Genomic DNA, 24,171 nt, shown 5'->3' with positions numbered 1-24,171 from the left:
TTTCAAAAATGTGCCTCATGTAACGATGTGCATACGGATTCGAATACAAAGAGCAATATGACTTCCAGCATTATTTAAACGCACAAAGTACTTAAAAAATGGCTCTAGAGAATTGTTAGACAAAAAATGACTTTTTCTCGTTTGTTTGCCTCAATTGAAGAGTAGCTTTCAGCCACCAGGGTCTGCTCTACTGAGGGGGAACGTTTAAGCAGGCAAGGAGGTGTTTAGGGGTGTCTGGACATCCTCTCAGAGGCACTCGAAGTAGCTGTAGAAATGGCAACTGCAACTTGGATAGTCATAGAGAGGGCCTGAAAAGCTGGTCTGAATTGTGGTACCTCAACCAGTATCGACCCACAAATACAGCAATGCACCCACTGCCAACCTTAGTGCTTTACATAAAATGGTAGATTGGTCTATTCCTGAATTTTAATGCACCTTTAAGGTTTAATTTAAATGCTCAGCGTAAGCACATGCTGTGTTTTAAGTGACCTAAGATGCGTTTGGTCTTACTACGTCTGAATCTGCTTTGGAAATCACAGGAAGACCTCAGATCCTGGAGGCGTAACAGAAGTGCACGCTGTATTTTCACGTAGAATGATTTCAGCTGAGCAAGTCCACTTGGGAAATCACTCCAAAATCCTGGAGCTAAAGCTAGGAAAATAACAATGGTAAAAAATAAACATCATGCTTTTTCATTGAAGTATTATTAGTATGGTATTAGTATTACATATTCTTATTTGCTGTCGGTAAAACTGGCAGCTCCTTCCAAATTAGATCTGTTCAACTTTCTGGGCTACAAAAAAATCAAAGCTTATCAAGGTAGGGTTAAAAAAATTCTGCTAGAGCCAATATAGGGGTAAGGTGGATATCTGTCTTTGTATAAATGTGTCTTGATATACGCATACCAAAGGGCACTCTTTGAAAGTAAAACACAGAAAATCCCAACCCAGCGATTACAAATCCATTACGAGCAGTTTGCACACCCCTATAAACAGATACGCTGTAACTTACTGAATGTATAAATGCAAATAAAACATATATGCAACAAGCTGAATAAAAAAAAAAATCTCTATTTTCAATTAGTAGTGAAACAGCAACTAATCACAAAAACATGCATGTAAAGAACCAATTCTGGCAAAAACAGTCAACTGATACCGTGGCATATGTTTTGGAGAACAGGACTTTCTGAAAACGCTGCAGAGGTGCTAAAGCAAATTGTTGTAATGTCACTGCACAATGTGCTGTTGAGGTTTTATGGTCACACTGCGCCAATAGTCTCGGGAAGTTATTTTGCATTCTTATATAAACTTTTTTTCCCAATCCTGTTTTCCACAAAAAAGGGCTTTCAATAATGTACAATCTTCTGTTTATACGTAGTACAGGAAAAACACGATAAACCCAAGAACACAATCTCGACTTTAAACATATTTTAAATGTAGATTTCTACAACTTCGTATAAACAAGAATAAGCTATTAAACGCTCACCAAAAGAGAGCATAAGCTTCCTGTAATTAAACGGCAGTGTTTTACATGGCAATTTTTTTTTAAATCATGAAAATAAAAAAGTAAATAAATAAATCAATCCAGCAGACCCCTCCCAACTCAAGGCTTAACCTGTAAATTAATGTAGCAGCAATAAAACCTGTGCCAGCTGGAATCCTTTCTTTCTCTGGCTTTGGCATGAGCCACACGAGCAGGTATACGTTTGAAGAAAAACAAAGCAGGACATTTTCCACCTTTAGTCACGGGATGTTAATTGAACTCTGGCAAATGTTTAAAGATAGTCTCAAAATGTTCAAGAAAGAATTAAAACCAGTTGGGGCTGAGAAAAAAAATAAATCCATCCTTCTTCCCCCTTTCTCTCCCCCCAAAACATCTGTTCCAAACTTATACTCCACAAACCACAGCGAAGAACATCCATAATTAATGTTATTTTGGCTTTTTAGTTGCTAGGCCTGCACTCTGAGGTTACAGATACAAAAATACATGTTCAGGGCACTGTTACTGTACTTAAGGACTCTCCTGATGCATATAACAAAAAGGGGCAGTTTTTCTGTTCTTTTTCTTTCCCCTTTTTTCATAAAAAGAAGGAAAAAAATAGAAGCAGTATCAGGAAACAGTTTCATGTTTAAGATAAAGGATTACAATAAAAAGTACCTACATAAATGAACTGCAGTTTATGAAGCTATGAAAATGCATTGGAGACGTGTTTTATAACATCAGGTTAAACATGCTTTACAGCTGCACAAAAGCCATTCAGCCACTTAGAGCACAGGCCATAAAACCTGCAACGCACACAGTCCTCACCTACCCCAACTGCTAGGTGCTTCCCATTTCTCAGCGTGCAACCCCAAAAAGGATGCACCAAGCTGGTACAACCAAGGGGTTGAACCGTGCCAACCCCTCCTGCGGCTGCCTGCCCATGGAGGACCATGGTGTAGTGAAGCTGCAGAGACCCGAGGCGGCTCAGCGCTCTTTAAGCAGTTTGGGGTAGGAGGAATTTCACGCCCTGGGAGGATTACAGACCCTTGCCCAGCAATGAGGGAGGCAATGGCAGATTCTCCACGTCAATGCACTGAAGGCTGGGAGGGTTTATTTTGGACAAAAATACACTTAGCACTTTGTTCTACCTGCCTTTAAATGCTCTGACCACCTAGATTTAAGAAACTCCTTAACTTTTGAAAGATAATCCAGAATAACTCAGAAACAATAGCAAGGACTGAGTTCATTACTGAGTGAGGATTTTGTCTTCCTGCCTACACATAAAATCTACAAGAGAGATGTGAACTTTTTATAATTAAACCTATGTTCTTCTTCTGAAAAAGATATTCATTTTTAACATCCAAACATAAGAACACATTCAGTAGGGAGTCATGTCTCCCGTCTCTTCTTTTGATAAAACAAAATCTGCACTACCTTTGGTATGCTGTCACAAACCTTTCTTTGAAGCTATCACAGTTTCAATCAGGTGCATGAAACACATGTTAGCAGGTGTGAGTTGTTTCAGATGATATATCACTGGCCTACGGTTGAAATTAAAGTACATTTCAAGTTGTTATTTTCCACTGCTCCTTGGCTTCTTGTATCCTTTGGCATTAGAGGCAGAAGTGTTGGGAAACTGCTCTGATTGATGCTCTTTGACTACGTTAGGAAAAACTTCACGAGACAGAGACTATGCTAGTGTGGAGAAAGCATCAGATCTGATCTTCAGCAAGAGTTAGGGTGGTGTCTCTCAACTGCAAGGCCACAACTGCTAAGAAGACAAGAGTATATTTAGTTTTGGGGTCAGCTAGCCCATACCTCGCTTGACAACATACGAGAGCTAAACCACTGTTTTTCCTGGCATTTTACATCACTTCGGTGATCACGTACTGGCTAACATCAACTCATAATACACTGTTTCCCCTGTGAAATAAACCTCTCTGTGTTTTAAGTCATCAAGTGTGAAATGGTACGTTAGCCCTTGCTTTTTTCTACTTCTGATTTGCTTTGGCTAAAGTGCAAGGAAAACTCAAACATTTGCTTAAGTTTCACCATCTTCAGCACATTGAAGTGCTGGCCTAAGTAAGTAGGATTTTTTTTCTGCTAGGCACCGTAAAAACTTTGAAAACCCTAACTGCTTTCAGTATGCAGACATACAGCACTAGTATAGCTGGCGTGTTTTCTTCAGTTCACTCTCTTCCGTACTAGAATGGTGCAAATAAATCCCATTCAATCTCGCAGTGTAGTGTTTTATGTGAACGTGTGCATACATGTATATATGTATGCATATACAGATATACATTTCAAATAAGCACCTAAAAGTTCCCTGTGCTCAACTCCAGCTTCCAGCTTTCTGAAATACATTTGTGCTTTCAGTTAGTAATTTTTAAGGTAATTAGCACATTATTCATAAATCTAAATAGTTTTTTTTTTTAAACTTTCCACCAATTGGCCCTTGCAGTGTAAACACACAAACCTGAATGCTGTCATTGTTAACCAGAACCACCGAAGTTCCTTTTTGAGTGTCAAGCTATTCCTACATTAAACCAATTATGCCACAAGCCATGAAAGGCAGTAACATTTAGACAACATGCATTCTACAAAACCGGTGGCTTTTTTTTTTTTTTTTTTTAAACACATTTGGGCAAAGAAAGATCATGTACAATGGAGGCACTTCTATACCAAAAACAAACCCCAAAAGATAATCTTTACTTTCAGCTTATTGTACAATTTCTGTTCTTGACCCTGTTAAAAATGGTTTGCCAGGTTAGACTACTAAGATGGGGATTATAAAACAGTTCCTGCACTTGGAAGTACTTTAAATCTATGAGCCATGGTTCTATTACTACTTTGTAGCTCAAAAATCAAAACTAGTGATGATTTTATGAGTTGATATAGTCTAGACAACATGGTTATTTTTCAATGAAATTGTTCCTCAGGGAGAGTACTGTGAAAACTCCCATACAATTAATTACAGGTATGTGCAACTAAGATACAAATCTACTGCACAGTAGCTCTACATTTGCTGGCGCATTTTATGTCTGTATCAAGCAAGAATGCTCCAAACAAACTGGGAAGAGGAAATACAACGAACAGGTAACATGCAAAGCTACCCAAAGTGAAGGAGATAAGTAGGATGTGATGTGAAATTTTTGATGCACCTTCTCCTCTAGCGAGACACAGACAGCACAAAATCAGAAGACTGAGTCAATCTTTCCAGAACATTTTCTTACAGAAAACCGTGTTCAACACATTCTTCCTGCCAAGTTAAAGAGAAAATCAGAAATTTAACAGAATTTTAAGGGAAACTCACCCATAAAGCAGGAAAAGAAAGAACAAAGTGCAGAAGAAAGCTACAAGAAAAACTGTGAATAAAAAAAAAATAGCCTTCATGTATTTTCTCCTCATAGCACAGCCCTATTTTCCTCTATCAGCTATTTAAAATAATTTGATTTTCCAAATGCAGTGTAAACCTTTTTGTACTTCAGTTATAAATTGGTTTAGGATGAAGTTAAATAAAGGACTAAGCAGGGGAGGTCATCATGGTATGTGTCCCTGTGAAAACGTGATAAAGCGTAGTTACAGGAGAATCCCCATCATCCTGCTCCATCTTTACACGGTTACAACCTGGGATCAGTGGGAATCCCAAACCTCTGAAAAAGTAAGAGGTAATTTAGAGAGAGCTTCCTCACTCTGCTCTAGCAAAACGTGTCACCGTTACCAAGCACTTGCAGAGGGAGAAAGAGTGAAGCAGCCCATAGACCCTCCGGCCAAAAACATCAGCGATGGATCTGACTTCTGCAGAAGAACAAGCTCAGGGCAGCCCGCCAGCCAGGCAGTTTGCAGCTTTTGGTCCAGACTACAACTTCCCACAGGTCACAGAGACACTGCTGTGCTGCAGAAAACTTCCCCCGTTCCTCCTTGCCAACACTTCTCCAACACTCCTCTTTCACCTGGTCTGTCCTCAGCTGAAAGGAGCTGCCTCTGGGGAGTTCCCAGCTCACTGTAAACCAAACCAAACCAGTTAACTCCTATAGGGCAGATGGGGGCTGTGGATTGCAGAGCGCTTAAAGACTCCAGCTTTGCCTGAGAGACAATAAAAAACAAAACAAAACCAACACCACATGGGTGCCTCCCTGGCACCCTGGTAAGAAAAATTGCCATCAGGCCTAAGCCAGCTCTCATCCTTCTTTTTAAGGTCCAGCCAAACCACAAAGCAGGTACCTAGGTACCCAGGTAACACAGCTACATTTCATTAAATGACAAAAACTTTTGTCCTGTCTGTATTTTTAGGCCAATCCCTTTCCTTTCTGCATACCCATTCCACTTCCCTTCCTGACTCCTGACCCTCAGCAACACCTTGTTGCCAGAGTTCCCTCTTCAATCTCGCTGGATGTTGTTGCTTATCTCCAGCGATCGGGACGAGAAATTAATCTGTCACTGGAAGTTACTTTTACCTACTGCCACTGCTTTATTAGAATTCCGTGAGAATTTCAACAGAAATTGGAATTTCTAGAAATTTTTCTTAGGAAATAGGAGCAGCAAGTCAGAGCAGTCCTGTAACTCCAGTCACTTTGGTGGTCACTGTAAGAGGACATCAAGATATCTGTGCAGATTTGACTAAGTGGTCTTGGCCTTCATGACAATTTCAACCTGCTAGATTTGGGGCTTTAAGATGAGTTATTAATTACTGTTTGCCACACAGTCATTCCCAAGCACATGACAAAAGCACTGGTGCTGTGCATGTGATAGAAAATCATCTCTGCTCCAGAGATCCTCCAAGCCCAAGTTTCCCTATGTCCTGAGAATATATATATATATATATATTATATATTATATTTATATATAAAATATATATGTTTTGGTGTGCTTTTGCCAGTGAGTAACCAACATAACACATTCTTGCCTCTTTAAGGAACCTGTATGGCCATTTGACAGGAGATGACTGCTGGAAAGACAGATCTCTTTGTGAAGTACTCAGTCAAACACATACAGCAATAGGCATTTGTGCATTTTTCGCTCTGTGGGAAGAAAGAGTTGGATATGTACAAGGTTAAAGCCTGGCTCCCTAGAAGTCAGGGAAATGTGGCATCAAGCTCTGAAAAAACTACCTCTTTATAGCTGTTGCTGGGAACAAATCCCACCTGTGCTAAGAAAATGCCTATAGGAAATAATTGCACTTTTACTTATTATTTTTCATTGTTATTGGAAACCTCCCACCATAGCTTTATTCCTTAAGGCAGAAACTAGAAACTACCCCAGATTTTACTTATTATTCATGCTCAGGCGCGACCTCAGCCAAAAGCTTGTGCTAAAATCTCATACCAACTCTCAGCACACACATATATTATAGTCAACTCATATGTAGATCAACTGTTTAGCACAATGCCCCTCATTATTTTTTTAATTATTATTTATGCATTTACTTTTTACAAGAACACCCATAAGGCTCTGTTAGAATAGACGCCTCAGACTGCTAAATGCTGGGCAAACACATGTATATATTAATTAGCGTGCAGGACTAATATAGGCCCCCAAACCTGCAATTAGATGGAACCATTTTGGCTCCAATAATTATAAACAAAGTTCTCTTTCGTCATCTGCACAGAAAATGTGAAATCTTGGCACCAGTGGAGTCCCTCGGAGGGAAGCTTTGCCACAGACCACAATGCAGTTGCCTCAAGATATTTTATCATATATTTTATCGTCCTTTGCAGGCCTGAAATACCGAACGCATTCAGACAAACTTCCATTATGCTAGAGAACAGAATTTGGTCTGGTCTTCATTTTGCGAAGCATGGCTTAGTTATTTGCTCTTTCTGTTTATACAAGAGTGGGTCTATATATCTAATTTTTTAATAAAAACATACCATACAAGTTCTTCAGTCTTCAGAACGAGCAATTAAGCGAGTAGAAACTTCTGTCAATCTGAACAACTAATGAGATGGTTCCTCAGACATCTGAAAGCGTGTTTTTTCAAGTTACAGTAGAACTTGGTTGGTTCGTGCTTTACTACGTTAGACACCCCGTAAGTCATACACACAAAAATGTAGCACTCAACCCGCCTCTCAGCGACAATTTAATAAAAGAGCCCTGGGATTTGATCTCGTATTTCTACTTTTCATTATTTTTTCAATTACATCTGCATGATACTATAATACATTAATGTAAGGTGTAATAATTAAACCTGAGCATTTCAAAGATGCTAATTCAGGTGAAGATTTTTTGAAGTGAATGGCTAAAGTTAGGTTTTTGTGCTTATATAAATTTTTGAGTTTGCAAGTCTGCAAAGTGCAGGAGACTTTATTCCACTCTGACAAAACACTTGTGAAATGCTCAGAGTGAGGCATTCACCTCCTCAGTGGGCAGTCTGTTGCTTATCACCAATCCTGTGCTTAAGTGTGTAGGAGCTGAATTTGTAGCATGATTTAAAAAACAAAACAAAACAAAACCCAAGCAACCCATCAACTTGTACTTGTTTCCACTGACTTGATTGCCCTGATTCCCAAGGCTAATTTCAAACACATATAAAATCTTAATAATGGAATATTTTGCAGCATACTGTCCTTAAAAAAAAGCAGCAGACCACAAAAGAGCAAGCTCCCTCTACAAATATCAGTATTGAGGCAATCTTCATGGCTCAAAGAAAAAGCTGTTGCGGATTATCAAATGAATAGCGGATTTAATGGTTCACAGTCTACTCTGATTCACCCTAACATGGAGTTCAGAAATACCACCTGCTGACAGAAACTAAAGAGATTCTGATATAAATAGCAGTTCTGCTCCAAATTCAGATTCATTTGGCTACACATTGACAGGACAGCCATAAACAGAAAAGGTTCGAACACTGAATTCCTCCTCCTTTCAGTCCTCAGTTCATTCTGGGGGGAGGAACCCAGTTATTTTACATTTCTACTGTCCACTTGAAACTTACAAAGTAGCTTAGCTGCACAGATCTTTCTTTGCTGGACTCTGTTTAACGTGCTGTTATGGCACTCTGCACAACAGCTGTCTGTGCCATATGATTACTTCATTGTTGAAAGCATAACATATGGAAACTGTACTAAAACGTTAGTTGCTTTGATACCTATGAAGAGGAATGAGCTTTGGCATTACAAAAAGACAACGTATTTTTCAAACAACTTCGAGTAACAAAAATTAAACACACGTTTAGAATCTAAACCATATTAGTTTCTGGCATGTCTCTCGCTCTGTTTCAGTGCCCAGTTCCAGTGCTGGTTACTGTTGTGTTTTTGATTGCTATTACCAGCAAACAATGGGTGGCTTGCTTTTATCTTCTGCATTCTCAGAAAATGAATAGGTCTAAGAGAAGGCCCTTGGGATTCCTTCATGCGTTATCCACAGAGGAAAATGCTATACAGGCGAATTGTATACGTAATATCTCATGTCACTGAGATAATACTACTTGAGTTAATCAGGCTTATTGGGAAACCCCCCAAATTGCCACACACTGTTTTGCAATCTTCCTCAAACCAAAGCTTCCAAAACAGATGAGTCCCTGGTGGACCAGAAGCAAGGTGGATCCTTACAGATTCATTTCTGAGTCCCAGTTGCCTTTGATGAGAGGAGAAAGGAGATCCTAAATTGTAACACAGAGTTTCCTCTCCTTTAAATTAGTCACCCGGAGAGGGAACAACGAAGCTCTAAATTATTTCATCAGTAGCAACGCTCGTTAACATGAGAAGGAAGCTGTAATTTTTTGGTCACTGTTTGGCCAGGAGTTGCATTTGAATACTGAAGCAAATCCAGCTGAATAAGAGGAAAAATTAATGGTCCGAGTTGTAAAAGTCTATTAACTTTATTGCACAGAAACTTATACATACATGATTTTAATCTTAGAAGATATTCTGTAACGATGTAAGTGGGGAACGATTCACCTGAAACTAAATCCACAACAAAACCAAAGACATTTAAAATCATTGTACAGATTTAAGAATTCCGTCATGCTGGGTATCAAAAGTACTTTTAATTACAACAGGCTCTGAAAATACACACTAGCTGAGGTCTGACTTTTTTTTTTTTTGACTGAAAATATATTAAATTTCACTTCCTGTCTTTAAGTCATGTACCATATTTTAGAAAGACATGGTTCACCACTGGTAAGATTTATTAGAAAAAAAAAAAGCCCATTTCACACAGTATGTTCTAACTGGCTGAAACAGTGCAGTTTTAGGATTACTGACAAAGCTACAAAGCAATGTTGAATACCCTAAGATGGTAAATATAAGGGTTTTCTACATGAACAGCACTAATATGAAAGCCTCAGAGTTCTTTTTATGTCTAAAAATATTTCTATTTTGAATCTTTGGGCATATTTGATTATAATATCACTCTTTAGATCTTAGATTCGTTAAACGTTAAAGGCAATTCTACAAAGTGTTTTTTTCCACCAAATTAAAAATAATTATTGATTTCATGTTGTACTTCAAAAAAATAGAAAGAAAGAAAAAGAAAAGAAGGAGGTCGAAAAGTTAGAAGTTTTCTGTGGGTGGGAAATTGGGTCACTTTTGTAAATGCTGAGATTGGGCTAGTGCAAGTTTCAAAGAAGTTGACCGTAATATAGAGAAGTAAAACCTTCCTCATGCAGTCAGTCAAAAAGGACCGCACATATACGACTCCCCAGAAAGGCATTTATCCTAATTAATAAGATAAACCAATAGTTAGCCAGCTATTTAAATGACAGCTGCAAATCAAAATGGGCCTTGCCAACTCTCTCCTAGGGTCAGCTCTGACCACCCACGAGAACTTCGCCCTTTCATCTCCTTTACAAGTGGAAGGACTGACAGACGGCTGCAGCTATTGCCGCCAACCACAGCATCCTCAGCGCTTGCTGCCAGGACTCGCTGCCATCAGCTGCCCAACGTGATCAGGCAGTAAGTACGTTTATAAACCTATTAAAACTGCATAAATGTTATACCTTGTAATCTATTAAAATCAAAATAAACAGGAAAGGAGGTCTGAGAGCCAATTTCTTCAGAGCAAAATGCAATGCCAATTATGAGGTTTTCAAATATTCCAGCCTTTTTTTCTGGGGGGGATGTAGGGGTGAAAGGGACAAGACTTAGGGTCGAACCATTAAAAAGCCAGTTGGTAGTGTTAAACCCTTTCTTTAAGATTTATAAGAAGGCCAAAAATTCACTCCAGGCTTAAATCTAGAATCCCAGGCCTGGAATCATTAAGGAAAAAAAAAAAAAGAAAAAAAGAAAAGTTTTCATAAAGATGAAAATCATACAGAAGAAAAACAAACAAACACAAAACAGTGGTTTCAGATGAGTTCTGATTTTTGGCACTTCTTCAATGCAAAAGTGGCTTTATTTTATTTTATAAGTCTGAGACTCATTACTATGAATTACTTTTGTAACTAAAATCGGGACCAGGTTATATTTTTATAACGAATTACCAATAAGTCACTATCATTGAATCTTTTCTAAAGCTTTTCAGTATGAACAGATATCATAGTTTTCAAAGGAATGTCAATGCTCTGACTTACGCTCAAAAGCCAGGAAATTAGGGGTGGAAATTTCATCTGTGAGCCACACAGATGTATAAAAATGTTTAAGAAATTAACAGCGTATGTTAAAGATGCAATGTCAGCCCCATTTTTATCCATAACTAGACTTCATCAGCTTTGTGGCTTTAAAATTGACATTTAAAAATAAAGGCAACACAAGTTTCTGTGACTTAATTGAGCACTTCTTAAATAAAGAGATATTTCAATGTTTGCAGAATGTTAATGCCTTTCCAAAATAAGCTATGTGCTGCTGCTACTTAGCTGTATTTCCCTCGCACCCTAAGGAGTCTATTACTGATGGAAGCCATTTCTTTCACTAAATCCTGCCCGCGAATCCTAACAAGAGCTTTAAGCCTACTAAACAACGTCTCCTGGGAGACACTATTGTTGCAACAAAAAATGGAAGAAATTTCTTAAAGTGAACGTTACACAATTATTAGAGGACGTAGGTCTTCGGAAGAAGAGAAAACTTGGTATAGGAGAGGGAACAAAAAGCCAAATGTACGCAGAGAGCACATGCCAGTCACCCCTGAGGGAGCAGAGGGGAGGTACAGAAAATTAACTGCTGCATTTCTACTTCCCACCAAAACCACAAATGGGCCATTTCAGGGGACTAACACATACAGAGCTTGCAGATAAATACGTGTCTACCTCATTACCTGGGAAGAGCCTTCAAGAGCACACTTCTTTGCTGAATATTTCTGCTTCTACATGAATAATCCCATTTATACAGAAGAAGGTGCTGTACATACGCATGCAACGTTTGCAGCATGTATGTGTGTCAGCTTGGAAACTGCTCAGCTCCGTCTGCGAATTTGGCCCATAGTCTTTTGGCACAGATTTTTACTGCTAAACTTAAACATTCTCTGCAGCCAAGCCACCTTGAACTGTTTCTTATCAAGTTTCATAAGCAAAGTGGGTTCGAGTCTGGTCGATATGTGGATGGGAGATCATTATACGAAATATATTCAGCTTTGCTGAAAAATGACAACAGCAGCTTGACAGCATCAGGCAATGGCAGGACTTAGCTGTAAGGACACAGACAGAGATGACAGATTCAGACAGCTTCATCCAAGACAAGACTACCACCACATCTAGCAAAGCCAAGACAAGCAGCAAACCTAAACAGAGGATACTGAAGTACAGGTCTGAAGGATGAGAACAATGATTATATTTGGATTATACCAGTTAACATCAACCCAGACGACAAGCTGTCAGACAATCTAAGGAAGAACATCCTCTTTGTAGTCTGAACTCACCAGAACCCACGTTTACCTGTATTCAAAGATGAGTTAACAGGATTTGCTAAGAGTACAAATCAAACAGGATTGCACAGAAGGAACACAGCAATATTCTTCATCTTCACTAGATGCAGCGTGGGGCTCGAAGGCTGTGTAGGAACTGAGAGGCTGAAGTGCAGGATGATTTACATACTTTGTCTCCCTGAAACAGATCTTGCCTAGCTATCGTTGGTTTTATCACCTTGCTAGTCGATTGCCATATATATTTGCACTCAAGGGAAAAAAATTCACACCAGCCAACAACAGACATGTGAACTGCTTATCTAGAATTATCCTGCTTGCCTTCCTGGGCTCCCTCTGCAGGCATGGCACAGGAAGGAGGAGAGAGAGAAACTCAGTCGCAACAGGACTGAGCACCTGACCTATGCATCACAGAATCACCGGACGGTTAGGGCTGGAAGGGACCTCTGGAGGTCATCTGGTCCAACCCCCCTGCTCAAGCAGGGGCACTCAGAGCAGGTTATATGTTTATATATGTTTATATATATATATATATGTAACGTTATAACCATCACTGAGAACAAACTCCTACACCAAGCCAACACTGGGAAAAAAATCTATAGGTATCAGAAAAATCTCAAATCTGACTATTTTAGGTCCAGAAAAACTTTAAAGATGGCAAAAATGGAAATTCTGGGGTGAGGCTGATGAAATATAACTCAGTTGATAGCTAATTAAAAAAAAAAGACCTACGAGAAAGAATATCTATTTTATATGTGGTTTTTGCTACCAGGCTATTCCAAATCCTAACCTTGTAATATGGCTCCAAGGGGGAAACTGGAACAAAGGATGCAGAAAGTGGAAGCTGGTATTATTTATAACTTGGCAAGCAGGACTCTGTTAATCCAGAAACTCACTTGGCCAAAACAAGCTTATTCTCCTAACTACAGGTAAAACAACATTCCGAATAACTTTAGAAGTTTGAAAATATATATATATAATAAAAATAGATTTTTTTTTAGTAGACGTTTTTTTTCTTTCGTGCTTGATGGAGCATATGTCAAAGATCAGATAGTTAACCAATGTTACTGATAAATATGCAAAGTCGTATTACCTAACCACATCATAAATTAGGCTGCTCAGTAAGAGCTGAACAAAAAGCAAAGCAAAAGAGAAAGGAGAAATTCCTTCACATCTGTAGTAAAGGAAGTGAATCAGTTCATTCCAAATGGGAGATAATTAACGAATTCTTACTTCCTAAATTTCCTGTATTACATTAGGACTTCATCATTTAACTGTACTCAACATGTTTCCCTTTTTCATACCCCAGGGACATACTGAACAAACGACTTGTTTCAGAACTTCCAAACAGAGTGTCTCAACTACAACTTTTCCACTTAATCATTAATATCAAAATGTTAACTAGCTTATGCAAAACACATGGCAAGGCAGTTTATTAAGGCAGGGATGCTCATGCTATTTCCTGGTAAGAAGAATATGTTGAGCCTATTTATTACAAAATAGCATAGATAAACGTGTCTATCTTTTTAGAAGAAAAAAAAAGTTATTTAACCTGGAGCGTATCATCACTGCCTGACAAGATCTCTACCTAACGTAAGCCAGAATGACTTGGGCCACAAGATCTGGTTTAACACAGAAAGCAAATTTCAGTTTCTTCAGTTCCTTGAAATTTTTATACCTGGGAGAACCAGAGGAAGACTTGGTTTTGAAGAAAACACAGATCACTTTTTTCATGTATTGCTTTTTATTTACATTTTTTTTAAAGCTTAGTTTCTTAGAGGATGTCATGTCTACACAAAGACTACAACTGAACATTACTACGAGTCTATCCATGATGATTTTTCATTCTGCTGACTAATTTCAACCAAAACTGCAAAAGATGCTAATAAACAATTCATGGAAATCACCCACTACTCAGTGGATGAAATATATTAATATGTCCAATAAAGAGAAGATAGAGGAGTTCAGCACTTAAGTATTCTATAATCTGTGTGAGAAAAATTATCTGTGAATTCAGCCCTCTCAATGCCTAAAGCTTTTCTGTTTTACTTTTAGGGGATCTTCTTCCTGATGCCTCACTACATCTACTGTTCTCCAAAAGCCACACAGAAAAAAAACGCCAGCTGATGTGGGGATAAACAACACAGTATATGCTTACCTGTAGGAGTACTACTACGAAACGAAGAGGAAGGAGTGATTGGAGGGGTAACTGGAGGAGTAAGGCTTCCACTGCTGTGGCGAGGTGGAGTAGATACATTCCCACGGGATACTGTGCTTGACAAAGTCAAAGAGAGTTTTGGCTGAATCTTTTTCTTCAAAGATTCCTGCTCACGTCGAGCTGCATCAGTCATAAATCTAGAACAAGGACAATCATGAGGATGAGAGGCTTGAAACACTATCAGCACACAAGCTATAGGTAAAGAAAAAAAAAAGTATATTTTGCTTTCTGTAGCAAAATGGAGCTTCAAACTCAGCCACGACAAATTCCTCCACAATACAGAGAGATTTCAAGAATACAAACCTCTCTATCAACTTTATTCACATAGAGTTCAAGATCTGGGGCATTTGTTTCTGATTTTGATGCAATTTATATCAGACATTCGCATCATGCACAAGCTTTTTAAATATGCAACCAAAGATCAGTATTGCACACATTACACTAACTACACTAAATCTTTCCATTAAAAAGTAATTGAGTAGCACTAGTGGAGACAAATGTTAGGGGCAAACATATTGAGTAGGAAGGTCAAAATGGTATTAGGAACTACATTGTGTACATCATTTCCAGCTTTGGATAATCACATCTTTTTTTCCTAGGAGTTTTAGACAGTGTTGCCTGATATAAAACATGTCCAATCAAGTTGTAATTCCTCAAACGGGAGTTCCCATCTCTTGAAAACCAAATTAGACCTCTGTGTAGAGCTTTGGTACATGCTGCTGAATGCCTAATGCAACTCAAGGTTCATCTCTGCGGGGTGCTAAGAGGCAATTCCACCAGCACAATGCAAGGTGTATGCTAGTAGTACCCTAATTCCAGCAGTGCAACTTTATGCGTGGGCTCTTTCACTTGGAACACAAGTAGTTTTTTCCACTTTTATTCTGATTCCTTCCAAAAAAAGAACAGCTGGAAGGAAAATGCCACTTTTATTCTAAGTGAAAGTGCCTACACACAGTTACACCAGAACATCCGATACTGACATTCAAAGCATCACTACCGGCACCTGCGTTAAACCTCACTTGAAAGAACTGGGGATCCCCCAGATGAGACCTCTGCAATCAGAGATCATGCACCGAGGGTTCCCGTGACAGTTTAATCCTTCCTTTCTTTCACTTCCACTGCACAAGGAGCCATCTTGAAGGATTCCTAAAAAGACAGCCTGGAATAAATCACCTTTTCTATACAGTCTTCTGTATTTCATGCTAAGGTATAAACTATGCCTGTCAGTATAATAATACAATACACATTAGTACGTGATACTGAATTATGCTTAAGTTACAACCAGACATTTGTCTAACTTCAGTTAGACAGAATAAGCCAGGTTTTAGCCAAGATACCAGGTTTAAATGATGAGGTCTTACAACCTGGGCAAATGGTGAAGGATGTGATTCAGGTAAGTGAGAATTGCATGCAGCCTGTATGCTGCAGTCACCTTGGAGCCAGCTGTCACCCAGAAACTCGTATTTGCAATCCGCTAAGGAAACAGATGACAAAAATTACCAGCAATTATTTGTATTGGACTAAGTAAGGGCAACCTGGCTTTCTTTCAATAGTCACACTCTCCTCAGAGGAGCTAAGAAAGAGAATGAGGCAGACCCAGGGATGGAAACAGCAGCAGAGTACACATCCGCAGAGGAAATAATGAAGATGCTGAGTTGCTGTACTGGGTGTAGGTGGCACGGTTTTGGTAGCAGGGCAAGGTGCTGGGGACCTCTGTGAGAAGAGCTTGGAGGCCACCCTGTGCTGGACACAGCCCATTCCAGCAAGCCGCAGCACAGACCCACTGTAAAACATAGCTGAGCCCAGCAGCAAAGGTGGTGGCACCTCTGTGAAAGCATATTTAAGAAGAGGTAGGAAATGTTGGAGGGAGAGACAGAGGAGGAAACAGAGGGAATGAGAGAATAACAAGGTCAGAGGAGCAGGAGGTGCTGCTGGGTGTAGAGCAAGCACAGCCCTGAAGGGACTGCAGCCTGTGGATATCCAACATCAGAGCACAGGAAAATGGTGTGAAACAAGGAGCAGCAGAGAGAAACCACGACATCCTGACCCCAGCCCCATTTGTTGCCTCACTGAAGGGAAAGAGTATGGCCAGCAGTGGTGATAACATGGCAGAAGAGGTGACTGAGCGAAGCTGGCTGTGCCATGGGGACCAGAAGGGCAGGCATGAGAGGGGACTGATGTGAAGCGAGCCTGCAAGTGAAGCGAAGCCTGACAAAGAGGAAGGGAAAAGTGGCTCCCCTCCCCAAATGTTTTAGTGCTTGTCTTTTGTTTCTTAATAACCAATACCTGAATCGGGAGTTAAATATCTCTGCTAGTTGGCAATAAATTAAGTTTAATTCCCCAAGGTGAGTCTGTTTTGCTTGTGGTGGTACTTGGTAAATCATCTGCCTCTCTTCGTTTCAAGGCAGGAGTTTTCCCTCTCCTGCTCCTCCTGTTTTCTCCCCCATCCTGCTGGGGCTGAGGGGTCAGGCAGGGGCTCAGTGAGCGAGCATCTCCACGGGTGCTTGGTGGCTAGCAGGGGCTAACCCAGCCCTCCACCAAATTCTTGTCACTTGACAACTCTACCTGCTGCATGACCAAACGGCCTGTCTGTGACTCGATGCGCCTTGTCCTGAGAGAAGACATGGAAGCAAGCCCTGATCAACGTCCCGAATCCAACACAGGAGGAGGAGATGTACAGTTAGCAGCAGGCCCGAGGGAAGGGAGGCAGAGGGAATCCTGCCACGCCAGTCATGGTTTAATCTAGCCACCGTTTGCAGGAGCAGCCCCCAGACTCTGCAGGCTGCAGTACTGCAACGATTGCACATGAACTGACAAAAAGCTGCGACGCACAAATAAGAACCAGCATTGCCAGCGTTGTCATTAGGTCAACCTGGGGCTCACAGGCACAGAATCTGCAACATGGTGCTACAAGATGGTCTGGTTCCTTCTCTGGACCTCAAGCAAGAGTTTAAATTAATCTGAATCCCTATATTCATTTAGGCTCCATGGAAACCCCACATTTTGTGACTGCTCACAACCCCTGGACTGTGAGTGGAAGCTGTGTAGACTCTGCTGGCTACGAGTCCAGACCTGATAGCATTTATGGAGAGGTCACTAAGAAAAAACACCTCTTGGGGAAGGAACAGTAAGGGGTGCACAGGGAAAGGGAGGGGAGGAAGGAAGAAATCGGGCTTTCAGATATGTGTGCCAAATATGAAAGAAAAAATTGGCCCGGATCTCCAGAAATTGCTCTTTTGAAAAAGAGACTTAGGTACTTTAACACAGCCTCAAAACACTAGGGCATAAAAATTTAAGTATCCGTAGAGCAATAAAGCTGTATCCTGTCCATCCATACCATGAAGGCATTAATAAGTGGATCTTTGCCATGATATGGAGCATCAACACACAATCTGCAGACATTAATAAACAGGTATATGACATGACGGCTTATCTTCTTTGAAAAGAGACAATGCATCATGTCAAACCCAGCTATGGCAGTTTTATGAAGTTAATATTTAAAAAGCAGATAGCCATAGTAACAGTTCAGTTTTATATTTTTCTTCTCTCAACAAGGGTGCAGATATTGGCAAAACAGTCCCCAAAGAGAACTCTAAATCTCATTAAAGAAAAAAAAAAAAAGGATCTCAATAAAATGGCCATTCAGTACACATTTGCTTTCCTCTAACCAGGAAACATCTAATTCACTATTTTTGGAATTTGTAGTACGATGTGTGCTTGCTTCTGGATGGGCAGCCTTATTCCTCATGAAAATGTTATGGCAACATTATAAATCCTTGAAAACTTGGATGATAACCTCAAGTGTAAGATATTAAAAGCACCGGCATGAACGCCGTTATTTAATAAACTCAGCCACAAATAACAATGTTAAAATAATATTGAGGTATAACCAGCCTGGTTGAAGTCCATAAAAATCAGGAAAATTTGAAGTTATAGCTGAAACTTCTCCCTGTCCTCTTAACTCACTCCCATTTGGGCTGAGCACGTTGGGTACGTTCCAAAACGTCATTTGCTGTCTACACTGTGAACCTGAGAGAAACGGAAGGCAGAGTCTGGTGAGAAGTTCAGTTCCTGATATGTGAAGTACGAAATCAACTTTTTCAGATCCAAATCGTCCCTTACGTGTGTTTGCTGAAGCACTGGCAGTGCTAAGCTTTTGAAATGAACGCTTGTCTAAATGGATTAAAATATAACATTTTAATCGAAACGCAATATTATACTCATGCTTAATGATGGTGGTGTTCTTCAAAGCCTACAATATAAGCATTTTAATGATGGGTATAGAATGACATTTCCAACTCAAGCTTTAATTTTCATGTTGAAGGTACATTATGGTTGCAACATCAAGCGCACAGAAATGAAACATACTGGATTTAAGGTTGAATATCGGTCTCTAAATTACACAACTGCATAAAATTTTCCCTGCCTCATTTAAATGCACCAAGATGTATGGGAAAAAGACAATGAACTGTAACTAAAAAAGGCTGCCATAAGACCACTTAGGTCATATCTCACCTCCTTGCTTAATAGTCTCTCTTGCTATCTTTTTGCTGAGCAAGTCTCCCTCTGCTCTTCTCAAGCCTTATTCCCAGCTCCATAACCTTGCCCTCCAGATCTTACAGCCATGTTCCCTACTGCAGAGGACTGTGTTTGCACCTCGTAATTCTCTCTCTCCAAGTGCAACATACCACATAGGTGCAGCGGAACGGGAAGAATAATCATTCAGTTCCCTGCCATTCACTGATCCTGTTTTGACAAGCGTGGGGTTTCTGTGCTTCGTTGCAGATGGCTCACAACATCAGGAAGGAGCCTATTCCTCAGAAAGAAACCTCTTCTAGCCCACTTTTTCTTTCCCCTCCCTTTCACCTTCCTAACAATTCAAACCCCTGCTCCAGAACACGTAGGTGCAATGATTTCCGAACGAAGCGCTTGCAGCAAACTTTAATAAACATGAGCAAAATATAGTATTTCCCCCTCCTCTCATTCCCTGGAATGGTTCAAGTATTTTTATTGAAACTTTCCCAACAAATTCTGCCTGAAGGAGACACCCAGCATGGAAAAATTCAGCCCAAACAGCTGAATGCTGGCAACGTAATAAGCAACTGAAACAGTCTTATAATGGGAAGTATTGCACAACCTTCCATATAGGTGGCGATGTGATACAAACAGCATTAACTGTTGTTAACAACAATAACAAAGAAGTCACAAAAAAGCAGAGGTGACATTCAAATTAGAACGGTCTTTTAAAATCAAACCTTTGCAATGTTTGTGAGTATTCCTCCCTCCCAGCCCCACCTGCCAAAACCAGCTTTGCAATCGAGAGTGAGCAGAAGCACGCTCCCAGAAATTTCCAATAGCCATCTAAATATACTAGCACGGACTGTTTCAGGATCATGCCCCAGTGTGACTCACACCATGACGCCGGGGTTAGTTTATCATAAAACTCTTACCGTGCTCAGTTCTGAGATAGTTGAAGCGTTCTGTACTCATACGCCCAGACTGAGGGTAAGGGCAGTCATAAAAACAGATTGCCCTGCGGAATCTATCGTCTTACTAGTGGTCATTAGGGCAAGAGGTGCTCTTTCCTCCTCTCCCTCACTGTTGCAGCTTGTCGATGTGGGAAACTAGCCCTCTTTGGCCAGATCTATGTCCACAGACATTTATATCGACGGTGAGAATGGTGCATTACAGCTACTTCGTGCAACTGAATATTAATTTGCTAAACTTGGATTCTTCATGATCTAGTCTCTAAAACACATACCAACAGTTCAAGACGACACAATCACAAATCCATCATTTTCCAACTCCTGCACGCCCACACAAGAGAGGGGAGGGGGAATATTCTGAGCTTGCAGAACAAGCAGATCACACCTCTGAGATGCTCACGCCCAGACAGCTCCGTAGCACTGTGTTTGCACCCAAGCTTAAAAAAAATATTAATAACGGTGCTACTTGACAGTAATACATATACCTTGTCCTGTGCCTCGCCAATGACATGTTGTACTAGACCGTAATGGGACAAGGTAGTAGAAAAGAACTAGTTCTGACCCTTCTTCTCATTATCACACAGATAATTATGGAAGAACGCTGATACTGACATTCAGCTCATCTTCATGTTTGCCTAATTTTGTTAACCTGCACTGGAAAACTGGAAAGCTCCTCACCTTTCCCAGAACATGAGAAACCAAGCTGCTGAGCTACCACTCATATTTCAGCAGGCTGCTCCTTAACCCAACAGTGGGTCAACTTCAAGATTGACTCTAAAGAGGAGAAAAAATCCAAGGTGCTTCACAGCAGATTTGTGCTATCTTCTGGTTGTATTATATTTAGGTCAGAAGTGCTCAAATTTACTTGTCAGATGGGCCACACATTAGCTTAACGACATACTGAAGGCCACATATTAATTCTCCTGCTAGGTTTTACACCTACCAGAACAAAGTACTGGTTACGTATTTACTTTTCCCCTCAATCTTTTTCCACTTTTGTCCCCAGATGTTCATGCAGTTCTTTGTGACTGCTGTACCAAGAGAAAGGAGGAGGTGGTGATGCTAAGTTTAGCTCCTAGCATTCCTCCTCACATTAGTAGTGTTCAGGAATTTAAAAAATGCTAGGTGGGCAGCCCCTCTAGTAGTACAGTATGTTAAAACTTCAGTAGACCTCTACATTGAGGAGGGGTTTAGGAGGGTCCATTTCTCATGGGGGGGACCCTATTTCAGCAGTGTCGGGCTCTGTGGACCCTGCAACCTCTTAGCCAGGAACTGTCTATCCCCCACACCCTTTGCTGCCTCTACAAGCAAAGAGAAAGCAGCGAGGTTTGGTTCAGCTTACGCTGGGAAGAGGAGACAATTGTTAAGTTGAACCATTATTGGGTTAAGTAGAGATCTGGTGGAACCTAAACTGCTGGAGCTCAGCAGTAGGCTGCCTTGTCTCCTGGGAACGATGAAAGGCTTTTCTCAGCTGAACTTGACGGAACTGGGCCAAAGCAGAGACAATTCATGTCCTCAGTAATGCCTTGCACACTATTTATGTGATAATGAGGAAAGAAATGTACAAGCAAGTTTCATACCATTACTCGAATTATTTGAGGAACCTCCTGAGCACTTTCACATACCTTTCTTTGTAGTCTGGGGGAAACAGAAGTATTCTGCAAAAACACTCTGGAAAAAAACTCTGTTGCTTCGCAGAAGCTATCAACCATTTTTTTCTTTAGACATCTTCCATCAAAGTCTTAGCAAAACCCAAAAAAGAAGTGTCAGTGTGACAAAGCCCAATAAAGATGCGTGCATAATCACACACATTCCTCCGCCAGTATCTGTGTAGTGCTAAAATGTGTGATTTATACTAAACTCCCATTAGCTTTTTTTCTGATTTCAGAAAAACATCCAAAAATGGGGAAGAAAAAACACAAAATAATAATTCCCTCTCGATTATTCCCTAAAACATGTATTTCATAACACACCCTAAACAGACCGAACAACTCATTACAGGGCTTTTCTAAGCTTCAGGAAAAGAACTCTTCCAGCCCAAGATGCAGTATAGAAATACAAGGCATCTGTGTTGGGCTTCAGCATGGCACATTCATGAGATCAGGTCTCACAACGGAATTCAGTGTTCATTCTCAGTCTTACTAGTCTTACTCAGACCAATCTGTTAAAAGCCTTCCCTATGTCCTAAATAAGTAATATTTCTGACAAACTGATGACTATCTTAGATAGACAGGCCAGAATCAGATTTCTTTTTATTATTAGTCCTAGGAATAATTTAGTGCTGGTACAAGTCTTTCATTTCCATTATTCAGACTATTTTCTCAAGATGTTAATATTATTATCACCACAAAACTAGATATAATGTAATACACAACAGTATTCTGAATATGTGCATCTTCAGCAGCTGTATTACAGATTATGAGAATGCACACGTAACAAAAAAAGGTGAAAAACAGACTTTGCATTGCATTTTTGCTGCAGCACTGGTAAGACTACAATACAACATGCAGTCTTATTCAAATTGCTGTCACTAGACTCAGGGTGCAACCTGGGGAAATCTGTTCAATAGGAGCAAGAGTTCAGTGCATTTAATTTATTTGTCTGCTCGTCACACACATTCTTGAAAGATACAATAAAATACCCACCAAGTACATGTTTTGTGCTTCTAGCATGGAAAATTGATTCAGAAGATTGAGTAATTTCACATTTAAACATATGCGAGTGGAGCTAATGGACGGTGACATGCCAAATAATCTATTATCACTCTAAATGAATGAAAATAAAGCAGCAATTACTTAATCATCCCAAACCATATACTTGCCTAGAGTAAAACGTGTGTTTATTTGCTGTTGGTCAATACAAGCAGGGTTAAAATTACAGAAAAGGAATTTAGTGTCTCTCTCTTTCATGAATAAACAGACAAACTTCACTGTGAGTTACACGTCACACTTAGGTTAATGTAAATGATTAACACTGGACATAAGCCCTACCTTCCCATTTTTCTACATTAATATTTTCTGTTTTGGTTACTTTTTTCTGTTTTTTTTTTCTTCCATTCTGTTTGTAGGACACTTATATTTATTGTACTGTATCAACTTTTCACAGGGCACCAAAGTAATTAAATTAATGAAGAAAATAGTAACAAAAAATCAGTGTTGTACATTTCCCCACCATAAAAGCAGCTGTTTACTTAGAAATAAATGTTTTGTTCTGAACCTTCCAAAAAAGGATATTATTTATTTATAGCAAAAATGGTATTTTGACCTTTTCTTCCTTCAATTTGTGTAGGTCATGCAGAAAATGCAAAATCCAGGACTATATCCAATTTGTTTATTTATAATTACATTGACAGAAAAATTCTGCACTGCACAGAAAACTTTAGAACAATAATGTAACCAGGAAAGATGAAGTCTGTTTTCAGATATTTCATTCATAATGAAAATTCATTACTTATGCTGTGGACTGATGATGGGGACTAGAAGAAGTCAAGTGCCCACAAGGGCTTTCTGCTTTTGTTAAAATAAACAAATAATATTTCTATGCTTAAAAAACAAACAAACAAAAAGAAACAACAGAGCTCACGGAAATCAACTTAAGAAAGCTTCCCAAACTTCCCAAACGTTAGAAACATATTTCTATCTCTTCCTTTCTCTGCCACTCTTTTTCCACTCTATTTTGAAGTGAAAGAGCGAGTTACAGAAAGGAGCTATAACTTATCTGCAACTTCAGATTCCTGTAATTTCCATAGAGTGAGACGCAGGAAGGCAACCACCATTTGTCATGATACTGTCACCTCTTTTACAAATAAATAAGAGTTCACAAAGTTGTGATAACCCTCTCAGGCATATCCTATCAGCATGATACTATGCTGTGCTCTACCTCTATGTCAAGTTATTAGTTATCAAACTAATTCCAAAATTTTGCTGTTGGCAAAAAAGAAACATTTGGATGGCGTGAAACTGTTGCAGGGTTTCTTGCATTTGGGCTGGATTTTCAAACGGCTGCAGCATGCCCCTGCCTTTAGCGTAACGTAGCAGTTGTCATTTCATAAAACATCCTCCCTGCATTTACTGACTGGCTTGTTAGGGCACTCTGTCAGCCATGGCTTTGCTTATGGTCATTAATGAACAAACCAGTCATTGCCCACTTCTGACAACAGATACTCTATGGATTAGTGCTTAATTAATTGTT

At 39.8% G+C, this 24,171-nt stretch overlaps 1 protein-coding gene across 1 annotated transcript in view; it reads right to left on the bottom strand.

Moving 5' to 3' along the window:
- JAZF1 (JAZF zinc finger 1) overlaps positions 1–24,171 on the bottom strand; it is a 190,249-nt gene that overhangs the window by 16,096 nt on the left and 149,982 nt on the right. Inside the window, exon 3 of the mRNA XM_083823213.1 lies at positions 14,435–14,631. Coding sequence (XP_083679339.1) covers positions 14,435–14,631 — 197 coding nt within the window. The remainder of the gene's footprint in view (positions 1–14,434; positions 14,632–24,171) is intronic.

The sequence above is a fragment of the Anser anser genome (assembly GCF_964211835.1).
Source record: "Anser anser genome assembly, chromosome: 2".
In the NCBI taxonomy this organism is placed as follows: Eukaryota; Metazoa; Chordata; class Aves; order Anseriformes; family Anatidae; genus Anser; species Anser anser.
This window is presented reverse-complemented; position numbering and strand designations above follow the sequence as displayed.